The following is a 23,089-nucleotide window of genomic DNA, read 5'->3' as shown; positions in this document are numbered from 1 at the left end:
CACCTAACGATCTCAGGGTCAGAATTATCGCTCCAACAGACCATTTAGACTACTTAGGGATAAAAATTAGCAATACCATCAGGGACTATAGTACATTAAATATCACCCCTTTAGTTGCGCAAATAAGGAAAAAAATAAGGGTTTGGCAGAAACTCCCACTCTCGCAGATTAATAGGATTGCGCTGATTAAAATGGTTCTGTTGCCTTGGATATTGTACACGGTTAGTTCCTGCCCTGCCTGGATTGAGGATAGTGTTTTCAATCTGATTGATCGATTGATAAATGACCTGATATGGGGCAGAAAAAGGGTCCGTATTAAGTTACAATATTTGCGAATGGCGGCAGGTAATGGTGGCCTAGGCCTGCCCCATTTCCAAATTTATTACCTGTCTTCACAACTACAGTGGTGCATCAATACTGGGGATGGAGTATTATTATCCCATATTTCAGGGCAACTTCAACAGCATACACATAATATATTCAGTATACTGGAATCCGGGCTTCTTGAGCGTGTGGACTTTCCCTGCCCCATCGGGGCGGCGCTACAGAAGACCTGGAATAAAATTAAGGTGCTTATTCAGGCCCCTCAAGTGCTGGATTTTTCCCCGTTATGGGATAACCCGGCGTTAACTGAATTCTCGACACTTAATGAAAATGAATATTGGACTCGAAGAGGTATTACGTTAGTCTCACATATATGCACAAAAGGGAAAATTAAATTAATAGGGGAACTGTTTCAACATACACCAATAACGGCATTAGAACACTATAGATATTATCAATTACAACATGCATTAGCATGCACGCTTAAAAAAATACCTTTGATAACAGTTATTCAGAGGTTTTTATCACTTTGCTATAATATAGTCGGGAATAAAGTTAAGATTTCACTAATATATAGGAGATTTATTGAGGAATTAAGCACGGTTACTAAATTTAAAAGTGTAGATAAATGGAAGGCGGATATAGGGGAATGCAACCCTTCACAATGGCGGGAAATATATCAAAATATCAAGAAGGCCTCCCTTTCACGACAACACCGGTTGACACAATTCAAAATAATACATCGTCTATACGTTACTCCGAGTCTTCTATCTAAAATGTATAGTAATAAGGGTCAGGAATTTAGTTGCTTGAAATGCTCTTTTGTCGCTGCCGGTTTTGTGCATATGCTGTGGGATTGCCCAGTTATTAAGATCTTTTGGGGTAGCATATTTCAGGAGATGGCGGTACGAAGTGGGAATAGCCCCCCCTTAACTATCGAAGTAGTCGTGCTAGGACTTCTCCCCCCTGAGTATAAAAAAAGAGCTACCAAAAATGAACAGATCTACTGGCTGAAGGGATTCCTGTTGGCTAAGGTAATGATTCTGCGACAATGGGTGAAAGATAGATCCCCAACAATAAAGGAATGGCAAAGTTTAATGGCAAGAATAACCGACTTTGAGGACATGAAACGGCGTGGGGTGAGCTATCCTACAGAGACGGGAGCATTGAGAGGGGAAATGGCGAGAGGCAACGCCTTGATTGGAACTGATGACCACCCATGAGTTGTGGCTATGCCCTAATAATAATAATATAAAAAAAAACAAAAAAAAAAACTGCCAGATATTCTTAAACAATAAATACCATTATACGAGTCCACACCAAACAGGAATAGGATCCGAAATGACGAAGTTTTGAGAATTGCCCAAGAGAGGGATATGAGCGCCCTGCCGCCCCTCGCGGCGGCCGCACCAGGTCAGGTTATGCAGGGCGGGGGGAGGGAGGATGAGGGGGGGGTGGGGGGGGTGGAGGGGGAGGGGGAGAGGAGGGGGGGAGGGGGAGGGGGGGATGGGGGGGGGGGGGGGGATGGGCCTTTGGGTTTTTGATATGTATGACAGAAAGTTGTTATTAATCCAGGGTAATCCTGGATATAGATGTCTTTGTATGTATATACGTTGTTTAGTACTGAAGCGATATATCGCTTAAATGTACCTGTCATACGTGCTCATTCTCTATGATTAGATATTTGATTTATACTGTCCCTTCTATGTAAGAAAAGCAATAAAGATATTTAAAAAAAAAAAAAAAAAAACAGCCCCCGCCAGTAATAACAGCCCCCCTTTGCCAGTAATAACAGCCCCCGCCAGTAAAAGTATTGTACATAATAATAAAAAACAAAAACAAAACACATACTTACCTCCATGTCAGTGATGCGATGCAGGCCTCTTCTGGCCTGTGTCCCACGCTGTATGGCTCAGGCAGCGCGATGACGTCATCGCACCGCCTGCGCCGGCCTCTGATAGGCTGCCGGCCTAGTGCCTGCAGCCTATCAGAGGAAGGGAAAGGGACACGCCTCTCCCTCCCCTACCGCAGCACAGGCAGGCATCTGTATCGCTGTCCTGAGGACGGCGATACAGATGACTGGAGATGAGCGCTTCCACAATGGAAGCGCTCATCTCCCTGTGCCCAGCCGCCGCTGCCAGATCGCTCGCCTGCCGCATATTACACTGCGAGCTGTCGGCCGCCCGGAGCCCCTGTTGCTATGGCGCCCTGTGCGGCCGCACAGCCCGCACACCCCAAAGGCCGGCCCTGGCTGCGCGGGCCACATGACGAGGTGCGGACCTTGTGTTTGACACCCGTGTACTAGATTATTGTAATAGACATACTCTGTATTAGTAGCAAAGTCAAATGCACAGTGAGGACATTTGATATTTTCATGGACTTTCCTAGTTCCTGTCTGAATCGGCCTGAAGCTGATTCACATTATTTGAATATATCGCATACCCATTTTTGGTTTGGGGAAGAAATTACTCATACTGCAAAAATGACACCCAAGGCATTATGCAAAACAGATATGACCCAGATCATTTCTCTTTTTAACCCAAATCTTTCGTGCCTCTAAGTTACCGGTTATACGGTATGAAACAGCTGATCTGAACATTTCGGGCTTCACCCTGTATCCCTCATGGTTGTGGATGTTTCATGAGTGAAGTGGTTCATTTAATGGCTTCACATTAATGGTCCCAACACGGATTTACATTTGCATTTTCTGGGCTTTAAACATGCCAGAATAACCGCATGCATTTTTTTCTGTTAGCCACCTGTGTGGTTTTTTGCAGCATTTTTGTGACATTTTTAAGGGTATTTTTTGCATCAGTGAGCCCACTAGCGTTTTCTTTATGACGTTATTCCCCTATAGAGAAGAGGATGTGAAAAACCCCCCCAAAAAAACACCAAGCACTGCAGCATGCAAGAAAGACACAAAACGACACTTAATGAACAATGAAACAATAAAAAACACGTGCGTCCTGCGTTTCATTTTTTCAGAAACCTTCAGCTTTTATCTGGAACTGGCGTTTTTACTGCAAAAAACGCAGGTGCAAAAAACGCTATTAAAACACAAACACAGAAGAATGCCAGATATGAAAGTACCCTAGTACCCTATTAAATGTCATTTCTTGACTAATTAAGGGACTTTGTAAAACCCTGCTTGTCTGTGGTAGGAAATAGTGGAAAGATAAAAGCAGGAAATCTAACTTCTAATGTCTGGAATATTTAGATACTGAAAATGACATAAGCAAAGAAGCCTATACTGAGATGAGGTTCAGCTGCTTAGAAAAAAAAAAGAAGACACATACTGTACCTGGAGCTAGATGGGCCTACACAGTCAAAAGGGAACTCAGGGAATAGATATTATTTAAAGACTTATTCCCATCTCATTGACATTGAGAGAATATAGCTAGGATATTCCCCCAATGTCTGACAGGTGTGGATCCCTGTGCACAACGCGCAAGCGCTCTGCGCTCCATTCACTTCTATGGGGCTGACGGAAATAGCCGAGCCAGCTCTCTTATTTTGACACTCTTATAGGAATGAATGGAGGGTGGCCGCACATGCACGGTGTGCCCTCCGGACTTTGCTTGCTCCATTCTAAGCATAGGTGCGGGTCCCAAAGGTAGGACCCACACCTATCAGACTTGGGGGCATATCCTAACGATATGCCCCCAATGTCTGAGATGGGAATAACCCTTTAAGGAGCCATCCTACCATGTTATTGCCCTGGAGAAGTTGCAGCACAGAATGCCATTCAATTGAATGGGCATCCATAGTAATATATGGTTGCATGTATATTTCTGTGGTGGTATGTATATTTTCTGTCAGCAGGGTTAAGAATGCAAGTACCCAGCAAGAATTCCGAGATATGAAGATTAAAACCTTAAATTTCCTTATTGGTTTATTTGTTTTATTTCTAACATTTTTAGTTCATTTTATTATACTCATATAGTGAATAATTTCATAAGATGTAGATATGGTATTGTAACATATATTGTGTTATGTGAAAACAGGTACAGCCCTTTTTCAGTGAGATGCTGGGGTTCGGTTTCCAAACAGTCCTAAAAAATCTATCTATCTATCTATCTATCTATCTATCTATCACCATAAGTATTCAGACCCTTTGCTATGACAGTTGAAATTTAGCTCTGGGGCCTCCCATTTCTCTTGATCATCTTTGAGATGTTTCTACATCTTGATTGCAGTCCACCAGTGGTAAATTCAGTTGATTGGACATGATTTGGAAAGACACACCCCTGTATTTAGGGTCTCATAGCTGATAATGCATATCAGAGCAAAAACCAAGCCATGAGGAGCAAAAGAACAACCTGTAAAGCTCAGAGACAGGATTGTGGGGAGGCACAGATCTGGAGAATTGTGCAAAAAGTTTCTGCTGCACTGAAAGTTTCAAAGAGCACAGTGTCACCAGGACTCTTCCTAGAGCTAGCCGACCCATCAAACTAAGTAATCGGGGGAGAAGGCCCTTGGTAAGAGAGGTGACCAAGAACCTAACGGTCACTCTGGCTGAGCTCCAAAGATCCTGTGTGCAGATTGCCAGAAATAGGCTTCTCTTCAGCAAAAGACACCTGAAGTCTGCAAAAAAAGCAGCTAAAGGGCTCTCAGACTATGAGAAACAATATTCTCTGGTCTGATGAAACCAAGATTTAACTTTTGCCTCAGTTCTAAGCATCATGTGTGGAGGAAACCAGGCACTGCTTATCACCTGCACAATACTATCCCTACAGTGAAGCATGATGGTGGCAGCATCATGCTCTGGGGGTGATTTTCAATGGCTGGTAGAGGGAGACTGGCCAGGGCTGAGGAAATGCTGAATGGAGCAAGGTACAAAGATATTATTAATAAAAACCTGATACAGAGTGCTCTGGACCTCAAACTGTGCTAAAGGTTCAACTTCCAACAAGACAAGGACCTTAACCACGCAGCCAAGGAGTGTCTTAGAGACAACTCTGTAAATGTCCATGAGTGTCTCAGAGCCCTGACTTGAACCCAAACAAACGTCTCTACAGAGACCTGAAAATGGCTGTCCACCAATGGCCACCATCCAACCTGACAGAGCTTGAGAGCATCTGCATAGAATTATGGCAGAACATTCTCAAAACTAGGTGTACAAACCTTGTGGCACCATACCGAAGAATACTGCAGGCTGTACTCTCTGCCAAAGGGGCTTCAACTAAATACTGAATAAAGGACCAAAAACTTATGTCAACATAAAAATAAAAAAATTTCCTTTACAATAAATTAGCAAAGATTTCAAACATTCTGTTTACACTTTGTCATTATGGGGTGTTGATTCCAGAACGATGGGGAAAAACTTGCATTTTCTATTATTTTAGTACAAGGCTACAACATAATAAAATGTGAAAAAAAAGTCAAAAGGCCCTGAAGACTTTCTGAATGCACTGTATACATACACTCACAACTGGAAAATGAAAAAAGAGCAACTGGAAAACTAAAGGGGTTGTCCGGGTTTAGAACTGAACCCGGACATACCCAGAATTTCACCCAGGCAGCCCACCTGACAAGAGCATCGGAGCTTTTCAAAGGCATTTTCAGGAGTTCCTGTGATGAACCGTGCTCTCCTTAGGGCTGCCAGGCGGAGGCTTCTGCCCATCAGTGAGCCCGGTGTAAATAAAAAAGCCCTTGCCCTACGCAATTCAGCGCAGGGAATGGGGGTGCATCGGAGCATGACATGCTTAGATGCTAACATCAGAGGGGCTGCTTGGGTGAAAATATGGGTATGTCCGGGTTCAGAACCCGGACAACCCCTTTAATGTGATTGAGCTGAGATTGACAAAGTATAAACTGCTAGTGGTGCTTGGTCAATGGTCACACAACCAAGGTGGTTCCCCCTTTATTTTGGGTACTGCAGCAGGGTATATGATGAGGCAGGTTCACATTAATATTGGGTGGCATCTTCCCTGGCTGGGATACAGGCTGCCACTCTAGCATTGTAACAGTCATACAGATGCAAGATATACTCCTGTGGTATGTCATTCCAAGCTCTTTCCACTTGGACCTTTACCTCAACCAAGGTAGTTGTTGGCTGCTGTGCATGGGAGATTCGCTGGCCCATCCAGTCCTAGATATTCTCGTTGGGTTAGAGATCTGGCCATTGAGCTGGCCAGGGTACTGCTGAATACCCTGAAGGGCACGTTGTGTAACCCAGGCAAGGTGTGGGCGCATGTTACCTTGTTGGAAACCACATCATCTGAGTAAAAAAAAGGCAGTAGGACTGATTCCACAATGTCCTGGACATACTGAAGGCTAGTTAATGTTCACTCCACGAATACCAGATGGGAAGGGTCATGGTAACTAATGGCCATTGGTGTTGGTCCTGTGTGTCTCCACACTATACTATGCATGATGGCTGGAGACACTCTTCTGTCTTCCTGTGATCTCTGATATGGCCAATATTACTACCAAGGCAGAACCTGCTTTTATCACTGAATACTATTTGTCATTGATTGACATTTGTCAAAATAGTATTTGTCATTGATTGACATCAGAGTTCGCAGGAGGACTCAAGAGCGCCCACTGCCATCATGCATAGTGCGGAGACACACAGGACCAACACTAAGTGTCTGATCTTGCAGTCATACTCTATTCCATTTGTCTCTCCTACTTTTTCCTAACATACATTTTGTATTTTAGCAGGAAAAAGGAAACAGATAGAAGGGAGCATGACTGCAGGATCAGACTACACAGGGTTTATTTGTTGTCTGTTTCCAAGGAGATGCTAGGTCTGCATAGGTGCTATATACAGTCGTGGCCAAAAGTTTTGAGAATTACATAAATATTGGAAATTGGAAAAGCTGGTGCTTAAGTTTTTATAATAGCAATTTGTATATACTCCAGAATGTTATGAAGAGTGATCAGATGAATTGCATAGTCCTTCTTTGCCATGAAAATTAACTTAATCCCAAAAAAAACCTTTCCACTGCATTTCATTGCTGTCATTAAAGGACCTGCTGAGATCATTTCAGTAATAGTCTTGTTAACTCAGGTGAGAATGTTGACGAGCACAAGGCTGGAGATCATTATGTCAGGCTGATTGGGTTAAAATGGCAGACTTGACATGTTAAAAGGAGGGTGATGCTTGAAATCATTGTTCTTCCATTGTTAACCATGGTGACCTGCAAAGAAACGCGTGCAGCCATCATTGCGTTGCATAAAAATGGCTTCACAGGCAAGGATATTGTGGCTACTAAGATTGCACCTCAATCAACAATTTATAGGATCATCAAGAACTTCAAGGAAAGAGGTTCAATTCTTGTTAAGAAGGCTTCAGGGCGTCCAAGAAAGTCCAGCAAGCACCAGGATCGTCTCCTAAAGAGGATTCAGCTGCGGGATCGGAGTGCCACCAGTGCAGAGCTTGCTCCGGAATGGCAGCAGGCAGGTGTGAGCGCATCTGCACGCACAGTGTGGCGAAGACTTTTGGAAGATGGCCTGGTGTCAAGAAGGGCAGCAAAGAAGCCACTTCTCTCCAAAAAAAACATCAGGGACAGATTGATCTTCTGCAGAAAGTTTGGTGAATGGACTGCTAAGGACTGGGGCAAAGTCATATTCTCCGATGAAGCCTCTTTCCAATTGTTTGGGGCATCTGGAAAAAGGCTTGTCCGGAGAAGAAAAGGTGAGCGCTACCATCAGTCCTGTGTCATGCCAACAGTAAAGCATCCTGAGACCATTCATGTGTGGGGTTGCTTCTCATCCAAGGGAGTGGGCTCACTCACAATTTTGCCCAAAAACACAGCCATGAATAAAGAATTGTACCAAAACACCCTCCAACAGCAACTTCTTCCAACAATCCAACAACAGTTTGGTGAAGAACAATGCATTTTCCAGCACGATGGAGCACCGTGCCATAAGGCAAAAGTGATAACTAAGTGGCTCGGGGACCAAAACGTTGACATTTTGGGTCCATGGCCTGGAAACTCCCCAGATCTTAATCCCATTGAGAACTTGTGGTCAATCCTCAAGAGGCGGGTGGACAAACAAAAACCCACTAATTCTGACAAACTCCAAGAAGTGATTATGAAAGAATGGGTTGCTATCAGTCAGGAATTGGCCCAGAAGTTGATTGAGAGCATGCCCAGTCGAATTGCAGAGGTGCTGAAAAAGAAGGGCCACCACTGCAAATACTGACTCTTTGCATAAATGTCGATAATAGCCTTTGAAACGTATGAAGTGCGTGTAATTATATTTCACTATATCACAGAAACAACTGAAACAAAGATCTAAAAGCAGTTTAGCAGCAAACTTTGTGAAAACTAATATTTGTGTCATTCTCAAAACTTTTGGCCACGACTGTACACAAAACTTTAGGACATTTTTAATTGTGTTGCTATATTTTTATTTTTTTTATGAACTGGGGCTATAAATATGGTTCAGAAGGTGGACCTTTAAGAAACCTATTCAGCTGTTGCTTTCTTATATCTGTGCTTATAAAAGATGGAATATGATAACCATTATGACCACCATTACAGACAATTCCCATAGGCGATCCCATCCCTATTTTCTTTATTTTTTTTTTATATCTTTATTAGAGTAAAAATAGACAGACCATCTCATTTTCATACAAAATTACAATATAACATTATTATTATTTTACCTTACTCATAACCACCCATCACCCAACCCTCCCTACCCTTGCGATGCGTCTCAACACCCTCTATCATTCCAATACAAGAAATTAGAAGAAGAGGAAAAGAAGAGGTCATGGAGAATTGAAAGTAGGAAGAGATTAAAACCTCCAAGCCTCCCATATCTTAGTCCATTTCTCCTGGCTATTTCTTTGCTTATATAAGAAATACTCATAGCTTTTAACCCTATTGACCAAATTTATTCAATTTTCCAAATTTGGAACGTTTCGTGAAAACCACACTCGGGAGATCAAAAGTCTCGCCAAGAACAGAATTCTATTCAGGAGAGTCTTTTTATATTGATGACAATTTACGTTGGAGAAATCGCTCAATATCCAACACTCAACCACAAATGGAATCGGGAGTCTTAACTCATGAGCAACAAAATTATTGAGCGCAATCCAATACTGTTTTAATTCTGGGCAAGACCAGAGTATATGTAAATGATCAGCCCCAAAAGAATCACACCGTGGACACTTAGAACTATCTCTTAACCCACATTTATTAAGCCATAAGGGCGTGACATATAATCTATGCAGGATATTAAATTGTACCACTACGTGATCAAAATTGTCAGATGTTAAACTCAAATTCCCAAATATATTTCCCCATCCCTCCAATTGGATCCTTGGGCAATCAACTCCCCAGGCCCTTTGACCTGGTGATTGCATCTTAGTGAATAGTGCCTTAAGTAATAATTTATAAAAATGTGAAATCTTAAACTTCTGATCTAAATTCCCTATCAAATCATTTAAAAAAAAGTAGAAGTATCTATCTCCAACAGTGATTTGTTCTTTACACTAGTAAGTGCCGAACGTAACTGAAAATATCTAAACCAAGGTAAACCCTCCATATTCTACCTTTGTACTAACACCGAGAACGGAAGTATCTCTCCATTCTTCGCCACTTGTGTAACATAAAAAATATTATTTTTTTTGCCAAAACTGGTCCCCAGCTATTTTATCCAATGCCTGTAATTGAAGATTATGCCAGAGGGGAGTATACTGAAGAGATCCTTTTACTCCTTGCCATCTTCTAATAGTATCCCATGCCTTAGATAATAGCTTTTTAGCTTCTCTATACTCCCGTTGTCCATTAGTCAATTGCCCCGATTCCAATAATGTGAATAGGTTGTCATAGGGGGATCTCCTCACCAAGGTAGTATACAATACACTTTTCTCCCATTCACAGCCATAATTGCCCCGCTATAAAATAGCCCTTGAAATAGGGAAGATTCAGTCCTCCCTGTTCCAACGGCCTATATAAGTATTCCAAATTGAGCCTTACCCGCTTTCTTCCCCACAACAAATCGTTAATAGTTCTCTCAATAAGCTTAAAAAACGTATCCTCTATCCATATAGGTGAGTTCCTAAGAATATACAGGGAGTGCAGAATTATTAGGCAAATGAGTATTTTGACCACATCATCCTCTTTATGCATGTTGTCTTACTCCAAGCTGTATAGGCTCGAAAGCCTACTACTAATTAAGCATATTAGGTGATGTGCATCTCTGTAATGAGAAGGGGTGTGGTCTAATGACATCAACACCCTATATCAGGTGTGCATAATTATTAGGCAACTTCCTTTCCTTTGGCAAAATGGGTCAAAAGAAGGACTTGACAGGCTCAGAAAAGTCAAAAATAGTGAGATATCTTGCAGAGGGATGCAGCACTCTTAAAATTGCAAAGCTTCTGAAGCGTGATCCTCGAACAATCAACCGTTTCATTCAAAATAGTCAACAGGGTCGCAAGAAGCGTGTGGAAAAACCAAGGCGCAAAATAACTGCCCATGAACTGAGAAAAGTCAAGCGTGCAGCTGCCAAGATGCCACTTGCCACCAGTTTGGCCATATTTCAGAGCTGCAACATCACTGGAGTGCCCAAAAGCACAAGGTGTGCAATACTCAGAGACATGGCCAAGGTAAGAAAGGCTGAAAGACGACAACCACTGAACAAGACACACAAGCTGAAACGTCAAGACTGGGCCAAGAAATATCTCAAGACTGATTTTTCTAAGGTTTTATGGACTGATGAAATGAGAGTGAGTCTTGATGGGCCAGATGGATGGGCCCGTGGCTGGATTGGTAAAGGGCAGAGAGCTCCAGTCCGACTCAGACGCCAGCAAGGTGGAGGTGGAGTACTGGTTTGGGCTGGTATCATCAAAGATATGCTTGTGGGGCCTTTTCGGGTTGAGGATGGAGTCAAGCTCAACTCCCAGTCCTACTGCCAGTTTCTGGAAGACACCTTCTTCAAGCAGTGGTACAGGAAGAAGTCTGCATCCTTCAAGAAAAACATGATTTTCATGCAGGACAATGCTCCATCACACGCGTCCAAGTACTCCACAGCGTGGCTGGCAAGAAAGGGTATAAAAGAAGAAAATCTAATGACATGGCCTCCTTGTTCACCTGATCTGAACCCCATTGAGAACCTGTGGTCCATCATCAAATGTGAGATTTACAAGGAGGGAAAACAGTACACCTCTCTGAACAGTGTCTGGGAGGCTGTGGTTGCTGCTGCACGCAATGTTGATGGTGAACAGATCAAAACACTGACAGAATCCATGGATGGCAGGCTTTTGAGTGTCCTTGCAAAGAAAGGTGGCTATATTGGTCACTGATTTGTTTTTGTTTTGTTTTTGAATGTCAGAAATGTATATTTGTGAATGTTGAGATGTTATATTGGTTTCACTGGTAAAAATAAATAATTGAAATGGGTATATATTTGTTTTTTTGTTAAGTTGCCTAATAATTATGCACAGTAATAGTCACCTGCACACACAGATATCCCCCTAAAATAGCTAAAACTAAAAACAAACTAAAAACTACTTCCAAAAATATTCAGCTTTGATATTAATGATTTTTTTGGGTTCATTGAGAACATGGTTGTTGTTCAATAATAAAATTAATCCTCAAAAATACAACTTGCCTAATAATTCTGCACTCCCTGTAGAGGAGTTGGGGCAAAATCACCATCTTGACCAAGGAGACTCTATCAGCTCTAAATAAAGGAAGTTGGAGCCATATCCCAATTTCTTGAAGGGCAGCTCCTTCAAGTCATATACTGTACATATTACTGCATGACTAGGATCCTGGGAAAGCTGGTTTAAAATCCTTGTCGGAACTATGACAGAAAGTACAGTATATTGGTTGTTATCAAGTTTATCAGAAAGAAGTGTACAGTAAAATACATTTTTAAAGGTTATCTGTCAGCACAATCTTGGACTATTACCTGCTGTAATACATGAATAGTACTGCAGATAAGAAGTCCAGACCGCTACTTTTTTACATTTTCCTCCTCTCAACATTTAAAGCTGCACTGAAATACATTTTCAAGACTGCTGTGCATGCGTACATGAGTCTTTATGTTAGCACTGAAAATAATTCAGAATTGTGTATTTCATCACAGCTTTGAACAGGGAGCAGTGGGAGAATAAAACATGATGATCTGCACTCCTTATGTGTAGCTTTACTCATGTATCACTGCAAATAATAGTCTAAAATCAACAACTACCTGATGCAATAACACTTCAAAGTATTCTAATTCAAAGTATTATAATCCTAGATGAAATGACCTTTAAGGCATTCACGTGATAATAAACCCATAAATATTAACTAGAAGTAATAACAGAGATAACTGTGAATACCTGCTAAATTTATAGTGCCTTGAAAAAGTATTCATACCTAGTCTTGAACTTTTCCACATTTTTTCTTGTTATACCCACAAACTTAAACCTATTTTATTTGGATTTTTTGTCATAGACCAACAAATTTTTTTATAAATAAAAAAAATGTAAAGTCTGGTGTGCATTTGTATTCAGCACCCCTTAGTCAATACTCATAGGACCACCTTTCACTACTATTACAGCTGCAGGTCTTTTGGGGTATTTCTCTACCAGCTTTGCACATCTAGAGGCTGAAATGTTTGTCCATTTTTCTTTACAAAATAGCTCAAGCTCAGTCAGATTGGATGCAGAGGGTCTGTGAACAGCAGTTTTCAAGCCTTGCCACAGATTGTCAATGGGATTTAGGTCTGGACATTGCGTCATTCTAACACATGAATATGCTTTGATCTAAACCATTTCATTGTAGCTGTATTTACAGAGTTATTGTATTGCTGGAAGCTGTACCTCTGAGCCAGTCTCAAGTCTTTTGTAGCCTCTACCAGGTTTTCCTCCAGGATTGCCTTGTAGTTGGCTCCATCCTTCTTCCTATCAACTCTGACCAGTATCCCTGTCCCTGCTGAAGAAAAGCATCTCCACAGCATGATGCTGCCACCACCATGTTTCACGGTAGGGATGGTGTGTTCAGGATGATGTGCAGCATTAGTTTTCCGCCACACATAGCGTTTTGCATTTAGGCTAAAAAGTTCAACTTTTGTCTCATCTTACTAGAGCACCTTCTTCCATATGTTTGCTGTGTCCTCTACATAGCTGGTGGCAAACTGCAAACGGGACTTCTTATGACTTGCTTTCAGAAATGACTTTCTTCTTCCATTTTCCATAAAGCCCAGATTTGTGGAGTACATGACTAATAGTTGTCCTGTGGACAGATTCTCCAACCTGAGCTGTGGATCTCTGCAGCTCCTCCAGAGTTACCGTGGGCCTCTTGGCTGCTTCTCTAATTAGTGCTCTCCTTGCCTGGGCTGTCAGTTTAGGTGGACGGCCATGTCTTGGTAGGTTTGCTGTTGTGCCATACTCCTTCCATTTTCGGATGATGGATTGAACAGTGGTCCTTGAGATGTTCAGAGCGTGGGATATTTTTTATAACCTAACCCTGCTTTACACTTCTCCACAACTTTATCCCTGACCTGTCTGTTGTGTTCCTTGGTTTTTATGATGCTGTTTAATCACTAATGTTCATTAAAAAACCTCTGAGACCTTTACAGAACAGCTGTAGTTATACTGAGAATAAATTACACACAGGTGGACACTATTCACTAATTGGGTGACTTCTGAAGGCAATTGATCACACTGGATTTTTTTTAAGGGTATTAAAGTACGGGGGGCTGAATACAAATGCACGCCACACTTTCCAGATTGTTATTTATTAAAAAATTTGAAAACCATGTACCATTTTTTTTACTTCACACATACTTGCTACTTTGTGTTGGTCTATCACATAAAATCCCAATAAAATATATTAAAGTTTGTGGGTGTAACATAACAAAATGTGGAAAAGTTTAAGGGACTGTAGAACAGAAGTCAAACTGCTAACACATGCAAAATAGTCTCCTTTTAAATTACGAAATAAAACTGCAGGATTTTTCCACTAGAACTTTTCGCGTAAAAGTTCAATGGAAACACTTTAGGACAGATTTAATAATCCTGTTTAATATGTAGAGATAGTAAACTGATCAGGCAGAGTGTAAAGATCTAGCAATTTTGTCAAAGTGACTGATGATAGATGATTAACTAGGTATTTTTTTCTAACTTGATACCATCTTTTCATTGGCTTACTTTACACCAAACTTTAGATACACTCTATGTTGCATTGTAAATCATACCCTTTTCTCACTTTTTTGATGAGCAAAAAGTGTCTAAAACACATAATTAAGGTAAAAAAAAAAGTATACTGAACAGCTTATCTGACTAAACCTGGAAATATTATGCCGGTCTACTGCACCTATCTGGTGCCTGCACATACAAAAAATTGTATATTTGGGTAATAATGGTGCAGCACTCCACCATTATTACTGTTAGCGGTTTTTCTCAGGCAGGTTTATGATGGTTATATGATGAGGCATCAGACCTCCAACCGGTGAATATTTCCCTGTGCAACGAATATCCGGTTTGCTTCTGATCAGGAGACAAATATCAACCGTGACTTAACATAGGTTGTTAAATATCTGGAATCTTTATTTCCCAGCACATATTTATAGGGCTTATTGGGGGTGGGCGCATATTGTCTCTCAAGATCCAATTGGAACAATCCTGGTAGTTCTTAGCAGGCCAAGATACAGTTGAAACTTTGTTAAACAATGCTGGTATCTGCTATATACAATACATGAAAAGGGTTATTTTACATTGAACAGGTTTTTCTCTACATGCTAATAAATTGAATAGGTTATCATAGTTTTCTGTCATGTATGTGAGGTGAGATGTTAAATAGCCTTTTGTTCAGGGAGGCTGCTATTGTGTCCAGCACTGGCAGGGTGTGAGATATGTAAATTCGAGGTACTGCATTCCACAAGAGATGAGGTTTGTATAATCTATGTCTAATCTGTGATGTATCAAAAGTAAGATTTATGAAAAATCCCTTTCAATTACCCTAAAAAAGCACATAATAATTGTGGTGCAAACCATGTGTTTACTGGCCGTTTTTTGCGTTCCGTACACGGTCCGTATACGGAACCATTCATTTCAATGGTTCCGCAAGAAAAACGGAATGTACTCCGTATGCATTCCGTTTCCGTATTTCCATTTTTCTGTTCCGTTTAAAGATAGAACATGTCATATTATTGCCCGCAAATCACGTTCCGTGGCTCCATTCAAGTCAATGGGTCCGCAAAAAAACGGAACACATACGGAAATGCATCCTTATGTCTTCCGTTTCCGTTCTGTTTTTTGCGGACCCATCTATTAAACACAGTGCAGAACTCCTTTAAGTGGATAGGGCAAGCACAGTTGGCCATGACTACCCCTGAGCAAAAAGCTATGGCTTTTTTAATCTCAGGATTGATGGGGGCCCCAAAGGTCATACCCGCATAAATTGATGGCATATTCTAGTGATATGTCATCTCCTTATAAGGTGATAATATCCCTTTAATGACCTCAGGTTTACTCAAGCAGAACAATTGATAAGCTACACTGTTGAATTGTAGATCATAGGTTAGGTTGTCTTATCAGATTGTTTTGAATAATAAATATTATCTAAGAATAATAAATAAAAAATTTTTATTTTTTTTTTTTACAGATTGGAGAGCCGAATCCAGCAATTCAAAATATAATTGACAGTCTAGGCCAGGTAAAAACAAAGGTATGTGTAGTACCCCAGAGCTCGACACTTGCGAATAGTTTTGTTCTGTAATGCCATTTAATGTTACTTAGTATTATTTTATCTTATATCTTGTAATATACCCAGCATAGCTGTGGTATGGATGAGATGGGGTTAACTACCCTGCCTTAGCCGCTGCAGCAAGTTAGGTTTGGATCCTGGATCTGCCCTTAGCTTAGTTAGTCTAGTCAGTCCCGTGTGTTAGCAGAAGAGGAAGCTGCTATACCGTATGTGCACCACTCCTCACAGGACTAGACCAAAGTTACAGAGAATCACCTTCTCTGAGGATTATCACCTTACCTCACCAACAAGAGAGATAAAGCAAAGAGCCAAGAAGGTCTAGAAACTGCATGGCCAAGCATTGGAGTCAACTAGGAAGATATTTGGATTACCGTTAGATGTACTACAACTCTCCTGGCCTGGTTACTGACTCCTGTACCATACGTTGGCCATTGCACCCCCTCATCTCCTGCCTTGCACACGCGACAAACTCACAACACCAACAGCACCCCAACTACCATCAGGCAGGAGCCCCAACATAAGGAAAGAAAGGGTGCACCCTCCTTTCATTGGCGTGGTCCTAGGAAGCATTGGTCTGAGGATTGCCACTCTTATTGACAGTTACATGCAGAGCTACTACCACTCCCATCCTCCGCTCCGCTTTTCTTGGGCTGGTTGTAGCATATGTACCAACTAGCGCCGGATCCTGTATACGCCAGGCACCCGCTGGATCCCATGAAGTGTTTTTTTTCTGTCCAGTATTTTTCATGGAATCTGCAACTGAGGCTCCAGCCACAACTTCCACTACAGATGTGAACCTAACCCAAGGTATATTAAGTCTATGAGCAAAAAAAATCTCAAGAAGAAAGTAATACATACAAAAATCATCACCAGGTTCTGACATGATGCAGCTTTTATTGGCCTGTACGTCTGAAGTTCTTCTGAAGCATTTTGGTGTAGAGAGAAAAAAAACTGCTTAGATGCTAGCCCCAGCCAGTTCAACACCCTCCCCCCATCTGCAACAGTAAGACATGGGACTTTTTAATACTTTTTGTCTACAAATGTTATCTGGCCCTGGATTAAAGATGGGGGTTCACAGTAAAAAGTGAATAAAAGCTGAGAGGTGGGAAGTGAAGGAGATGTTCACATTCCATGCAGATGTGTCAGGTGACCTGATGTCTGAGTATATATATTCTGCCTGCGGTACATTGGCAGATGATAGATTTCTGTATATAGCAGGGTATAGCACGCTGACAGAACTGCAGAAACCACAGGGAATCCTACCAGCTAATCTGCTTTATGTTTGACACATTACTTCTCACTAAAGTTACTTTTTTTTTAAAAATTTCATTATCCTTCACAATTTTGTTTAGCAATAACTTTTTTTTTATAGGAAATAGGTCTGTTAGCACTATATTAGAGCCACATACTTGACATACTGTATATGTTTTATTTACCTTGTTTTAATTGTACGGCCAAAACTCAAAAGGGATGCAAACCTATGCTTTTATGGTTGAATATGCCTACCAGTGGGTAATTGAGACAACAACACTCTAGTTGAATGCAAATCGATAGATTTATTCATAAGGCAATCTTCTCAATAAAGTGTGGGATGTTTCAGTCAATTACGACCTTCTTCAGACACTGTGAACATAGTTAAAAATACAGTATATTGGAGTGACATCAAGTCTGAACATATAGTCCTAAAGGAATGCATCCTAATCATATTTGGAAGTTTCTCCATATCATTGGAAACGTAGTAACAGAGTCTATGAGCATAGGTTTACTAGAGCAGAAAATTTAATCTGAGTATACGAGGTCACAAAAATATATTAGAAAGCCCGGTTTAAAACAAGGAAAATAGCAGGCCTGGTGCATGACGAGAGAAAATCAGAGGAAGCTCGATTTACGTTGAGGAGAATCCCTAACGGCCCGGTACATGGTAGAAAAAACTCAGAAGGCCCTGTACATGGTAAGGAGAAGTGGTCCCCTGGTCTTCATTGTGACTAAGAGGTATATATAGTAGAAGAAAATACAAATGTATATCAATGCAGTAATTACTACAAAACTGGGACATAATGGCAGAAATTAAAATGAATAACCAGAGTAAAGTACACATTAGTAATAACACTGGAAATGGAACCGGGTGCCCCCAATTGGGCTGTTGCCAATAGAAAATCTCATAAGATAGAAAAGTTAGAGGTGCGGCAGGCTGTAGAATGGTGTACATAACACCAGGGAGAAAGCTGCTGTGGACTGTGGGAACTCTGTTCACTTAAAAGGCACGGCGACCGGAAGTGAATGTCCAGACGGAAGTAAGAAGGTACACTAGGCTAATAAAGGTAATAGGCCAATTATATAGTAAAATAGATCGTCGGCCTAAAAATGCGGCTGGGTGAGTGGATTCTGTTCTCATTTCTGTTCTGGAACCTGAGGAGGCTTGAGAGGAGGATCTTCTGCGGTTGTAAACTGGATATGATTCTTGCCATTTGTAGACCTGGTTGTTCCTGTAATCTTCAGAATCCCTAAAAAACGTCTTCCTTTTAGCTGCCTCTGCTTCCTCCTTCTGGTTTGCGAGAGTAGTTGACACTTGTTCCTGTAGCTGTAAAAAGGCTTTTGGTGACAGGGTAGCCCTTAGTTGATGTTTAGCTGTCTGGACTGTTTTGATGGCTTTTTATAAGTGAGCTATTGTAAGGGTCATGAGATCCAGAGAACACTTGTTAAGAATTTGTTCAAAATGCTCGCAGAAGGTAGGATCTTCCTTGAAGATCGTTGTTCGTGTCGACTTCTGAAGACCTCTAGGAATTCTTTGAACCCTCACGTACTCCCCTAGGGTGACACAGTGAAGTTCATAATTTTGTAGTTTCCTGGATTCCTTTTCGTAGTCTCGAGCTCTATATTCAGACGCAGGTGTTTGTAGGAACTCACTGGGAAGGGTGACTTGTGCTAAAATGGATGCTGTTTCCTCTTCGTTGTATGAAAAGGTCAAACTTGACATCTCGGACCGGTGCCCTTGTCAAGGAAGAATCAATATATAAAAGGGCGCGGCACTATGGTCTGTAATGATGTAGGTGCGTGTTGCCGTGTTACAGTGGTGAATTGAGACAACAGCAATCTAGTTGAATGCAAAGTGATAGATTTATTCATAAAGCAATCTTCTCAATAAAGTGTGTGATGTTTCGGTCAATTATGACCTTCTTCAGACAGGTTTGTCCTCGCGCTCCTGGTGCCGGCTTCCTCACTATGACATAGTCGGCGCAGTGAGGAAGCCGACACCAGGAGCGCGTCCTTCACTCACTGCGCCCGCAGGCGCGGGATTTCTTCAGCGATTCAGCTAACTCAGACGTCACTCAAGAGGAGCGGGGCGGGCTAAACAGAGGACCTGGGCGGGATAAATGGTTAGTAGACTGAGCCTCTAGGTGCTGAATCAACGCCCTCATAGCACCTAGAGGCTCATTAGCATATTTTAAAAGTGTGTTTTTTAGGAGAACGGCGGCAGGGACAAAAGTATAAAGAACACTTTTATGTACTGCTGCTGACATTAGCACATCGCTAATGTCAGTCAGCTACATAACAGTAATTCTGATGAAACCCTTTAACTACAATATATACCTCTTGGTCACTATGAAGACCACTTCTCCTTACCATGTACAGGGCCTTCCGAGTTTTCTCTACCATGTACCTGGCCGTTAGGGATTCTTCTCATCGTATATTGAGCTTCTTATGATTTTCTCTCGTCATGCACCAGGCCTGCTATTTTCCTTGTTATAAACCGGGCTTTCTAATATATCTTTGTGACCTCGTATATTCAGATTACATTTTCTGCTCTAGTAAACCTATGCTCATAGACTCTGTTACTAAGTTTCAAATGATATGGAGAAACTTCCAAATATGATTAGGATGCATTCCTTTAGGACTATATGTTTAGACTTGATGTCACTCAAATATACTGCATTTTTGACTATGTTCACAGTGTCTGAAGAAGGTCGCAATTGACTGAAACGTCACACACTTTATTGAGAAGATTGCCTTATGAATAAATCTATCACTTTGCTTTCAACTAGAGTGCTGTTGTCTCAATTCACCACTGTGTTTAGGCCGGGAGGCCACGGCAACACGCACCTACGTCATTACAGACCAGAGTGCCACGCCCTTTTATATATTGAATGTGCCTACCATTTACTTGTTCGGAAAAGCACAGCTGCGATAAAGCAAATGTATGCCAATAGGACACTTTGGGCATATGCATGTTTTAATATATGCAAATATATGCAACTCCCTCCCAGAACATATCAGAACAACATCAGATTACCTGGAATTTAGGAAGCTGGTTAAGACCTGGCTATTTGTGTAGGATGACGTAGGGGCTCACAAATATAGCCGTCCACAAGCGCTTCGATCGGATTGAGTTCCTCTAGAGCGCTATACAAGGACTTAGTAACATAACATAACATAACATAACAAATGAGCCTCTAGGAGCAACGTGGGCGTTGCCTTTACTCCTAGAGGCTCAGCTCTCTCTGCAACTGCAATACCCTCAGCACGTTGATTGACGTGTCAGGCATAACCACATTTTCACTGCCTGGCCCTGTCAAAGTGCAGAGGGTGCATTAATTAAAGAGCACAGTCTCTAGGAGTAAAGGCAACGCCCCTGTTGCTCCTAGAGGCTAATTTGCATATATTAAAACATAATTTTTCTCAGTAATACGGGCACATATGAACATGGGACCATTACAGATGCCTTCAGCTGCCAAGCGCACATGTAACAGGTCAGCCAGTGTCATAGGGACAAATCTGCTGACAGATGCCCTTGAAAGAGGTTGTCCCGTTTCCCATATTGACGGCCTATCCTCAGGATAGGTCATCAGTATCAGATCAGCGGAGGCTGACTCCCAACATCCCCGCTGATCAGCTGTTTGAAGGGAATGCAGCGCCCGTGCAAGCGCTGCCTTCTCTTCACTGTTTACCTGCTTGGTATCGACATCCCAGCGGAGAGCAGATGTAATTACAGCTCCTCAGTCCCCATTCACTTCAGTTACACTCCGTCTGCTCCTTTCCATTGAAGTGAATGGGGGCGGAGATGCTGCAGTTACACCAGCTCGCTGCTGCGATGTTGACTATGAGCAGGTAAACAGTGAAAAGAAGGCGATGCTCTCTTCAAACAGCTAATCAGCGGGGATGCCAGGAGTCGGACAACCAATCTAATATTGATGACCTATCCCGAGGATAGGTCATCAATATAGGAAATGGGACAACCCATTTAAGGTTTACAAATGGTATCATTTTTATCTAAACAAAACAAATGGATACTGAAAAGTATGACCAAACTCTCAACATATATCTGTTTCTCTACTTCTTCGAGCATATCTAATCATATATACTTATATAATGTAAACATTTTAATAACCACATATTATATATTTCCAAGGACAAAGAATGTCCATTCACACGATTCGATCTTTCAAGTTTGCTGCCAAATGACCGAAACTACTGGACGTATCAGGGGTCCCTAACAACAAGTCCTTACCTAGAATGTGTGACATGGATTATCCTCCAGGAGGCCATACCTATTAGCTCAGATCAGGTGTGTAATATAAACTCATTATTATTTACTTTGTAATTCGCATGTAACACTTAGACCCTTTGCATGTCTCTCCCAGATTGTTGTGGGGGCAGTGGCATATTCTTACCACTAGACTGCTGCTGCCTTTATGTGTCTTCATAGATGCTGCACGTCATGTACATGTCAAGTACAGGAGAGGGTTGATATGCCATTATATGGGCACAGAGCAGGGGGCAGTATAAAATAAACAAAAAAGAACAAGTGGAGAAAGAACAAGATCATATGACATTAGAGTTATCAGGTTTCGGACTATAAGACACTTTTTAGCAAGTAAAAAATCTGCTCTATCTCAGGATGTGAGCCAGGTCTTGTTTTAAAGCTAAGAATTTAAGCCGTGAAACAGCTGGAGATAGAACCATTAGAAACCAGGTCACTCCTGATCCAGTTTCCAAAAGCTATGGAGGAGATTTATCAAACTGGTGTAATGGAAAACTGGCTAAGTTGCCCATAGCAACCAATCACATTTCACCTTTCATTGTCCAGGGGATCATCTTTTAAAAATGAAAGGTTGAATCTGATTGGTTGCTACAGTTTTCCTTTACATCAGTTGTGATCAATCTACCCGTATATCTCAAGCTGTACAGTGGTTAATACTTCAATCCAAGCCTTGTTTTAAAGGTTAATTTCTTAGCTTTAAAACCTGGCTCACAACTCTAGCTGACATATGGCCTGAGATAGAACAGATCGACTTAGGCTACTTTCACACTAGCTTTTTTACTGGATCCGGCAGGGTTCAGCAAAAACGCTTCCGTTACTGATAATACAACCATCTGCATCCATTATGAATGGATCTGGTTGTATTATCTTTAACATTGCCAAGTCAATGTAGGATGGATCCGTTTTCTATTGTGGCAGATTGTGGCAGAGAAAACGGACCCGTCCCCATTGACTTGCATTGGGGGTCATGCCAGATCCGTCATGCTCCGCATCCCAGGACGGAAAGCAAACTACAACATGTTGCGGTTTGCTCTCCGGTATGGGAACGCAACTAAACTGAGCGGAATGCATTTTGGAGCATTCCGTTCTGTTCAGTTCAGTTTTGTCCTCACTGAATGAGGACAAAACTGAAGCGTTTTTTTCCGGTATTGAGTCCCTATGACAGATCTCAATACCGGAAAACTAAAACGCTAGTGTGAAAGTACCTTTTGGGTCTGCAGGGATAGGAGGAGAGGCAAAGATCTTCTTCTCTCTCTGTAACTATACATAACCCCAGGGGGAGAAGTAATATGGACTTCTGTGCATGTTATCAACCCCTCACCATCAATTCAAGAGCATATTTGCTCTCTGATTGTCACATATGGAGGGGAGGCTTTATTACAGATAAGGCCTAGTTCACACTTCAGTTATTTGGTCAGTTATTTCCATCAGATATTGTGAGCCAAAACCAGGTGCGGGTCAAAAAACACAGAACAGGAGCAGATATTTCCATTACACCTGATCTCTGAGTAGGCTTCACTACTGGTAATGGCTCACAATTACTGATGGAATTCACTGACGAAAT

General features: G+C 41.6%; 1 protein-coding gene across 5 annotated transcripts in view; it reads left to right on the top strand.

Annotated features, from left to right (window-relative positions):
• Positions 1 to 23,089, top strand: part of LOC121001285 (carbonic anhydrase 13-like) — an 86,482-nt gene that overhangs the window by 61,346 nt on the left and 2,047 nt on the right. For 4 of the 5 annotated variants that reach the window (XM_040432281.1, XM_040432284.1, XM_040432282.1 and 1 more), the window contains 2 exons: positions 15,885 to 15,947; positions 21,394 to 21,549. In XM_040432281.1, the coding sequence (XP_040288215.1) occupies positions 15,885 to 15,947; positions 21,394 to 21,549 (219 nt within the window). The remainder of the gene's footprint in view (positions 1 to 15,884; positions 15,948 to 21,393; positions 21,550 to 23,089) is intronic. The other variant, XM_040432285.1, reaches the window with a different exon arrangement.

Source organism: Bufo bufo, chromosome 5 (genome assembly GCF_905171765.1).
Source record: "Bufo bufo chromosome 5, aBufBuf1.1, whole genome shotgun sequence".
Lineage (NCBI taxonomy): Eukaryota > Metazoa > Chordata > Amphibia > Anura > Bufonidae > Bufo > Bufo bufo.
Note: the sequence above shows the minus strand (reverse complement) of the source record. Positions and strands in the feature narration are given on the sequence as shown.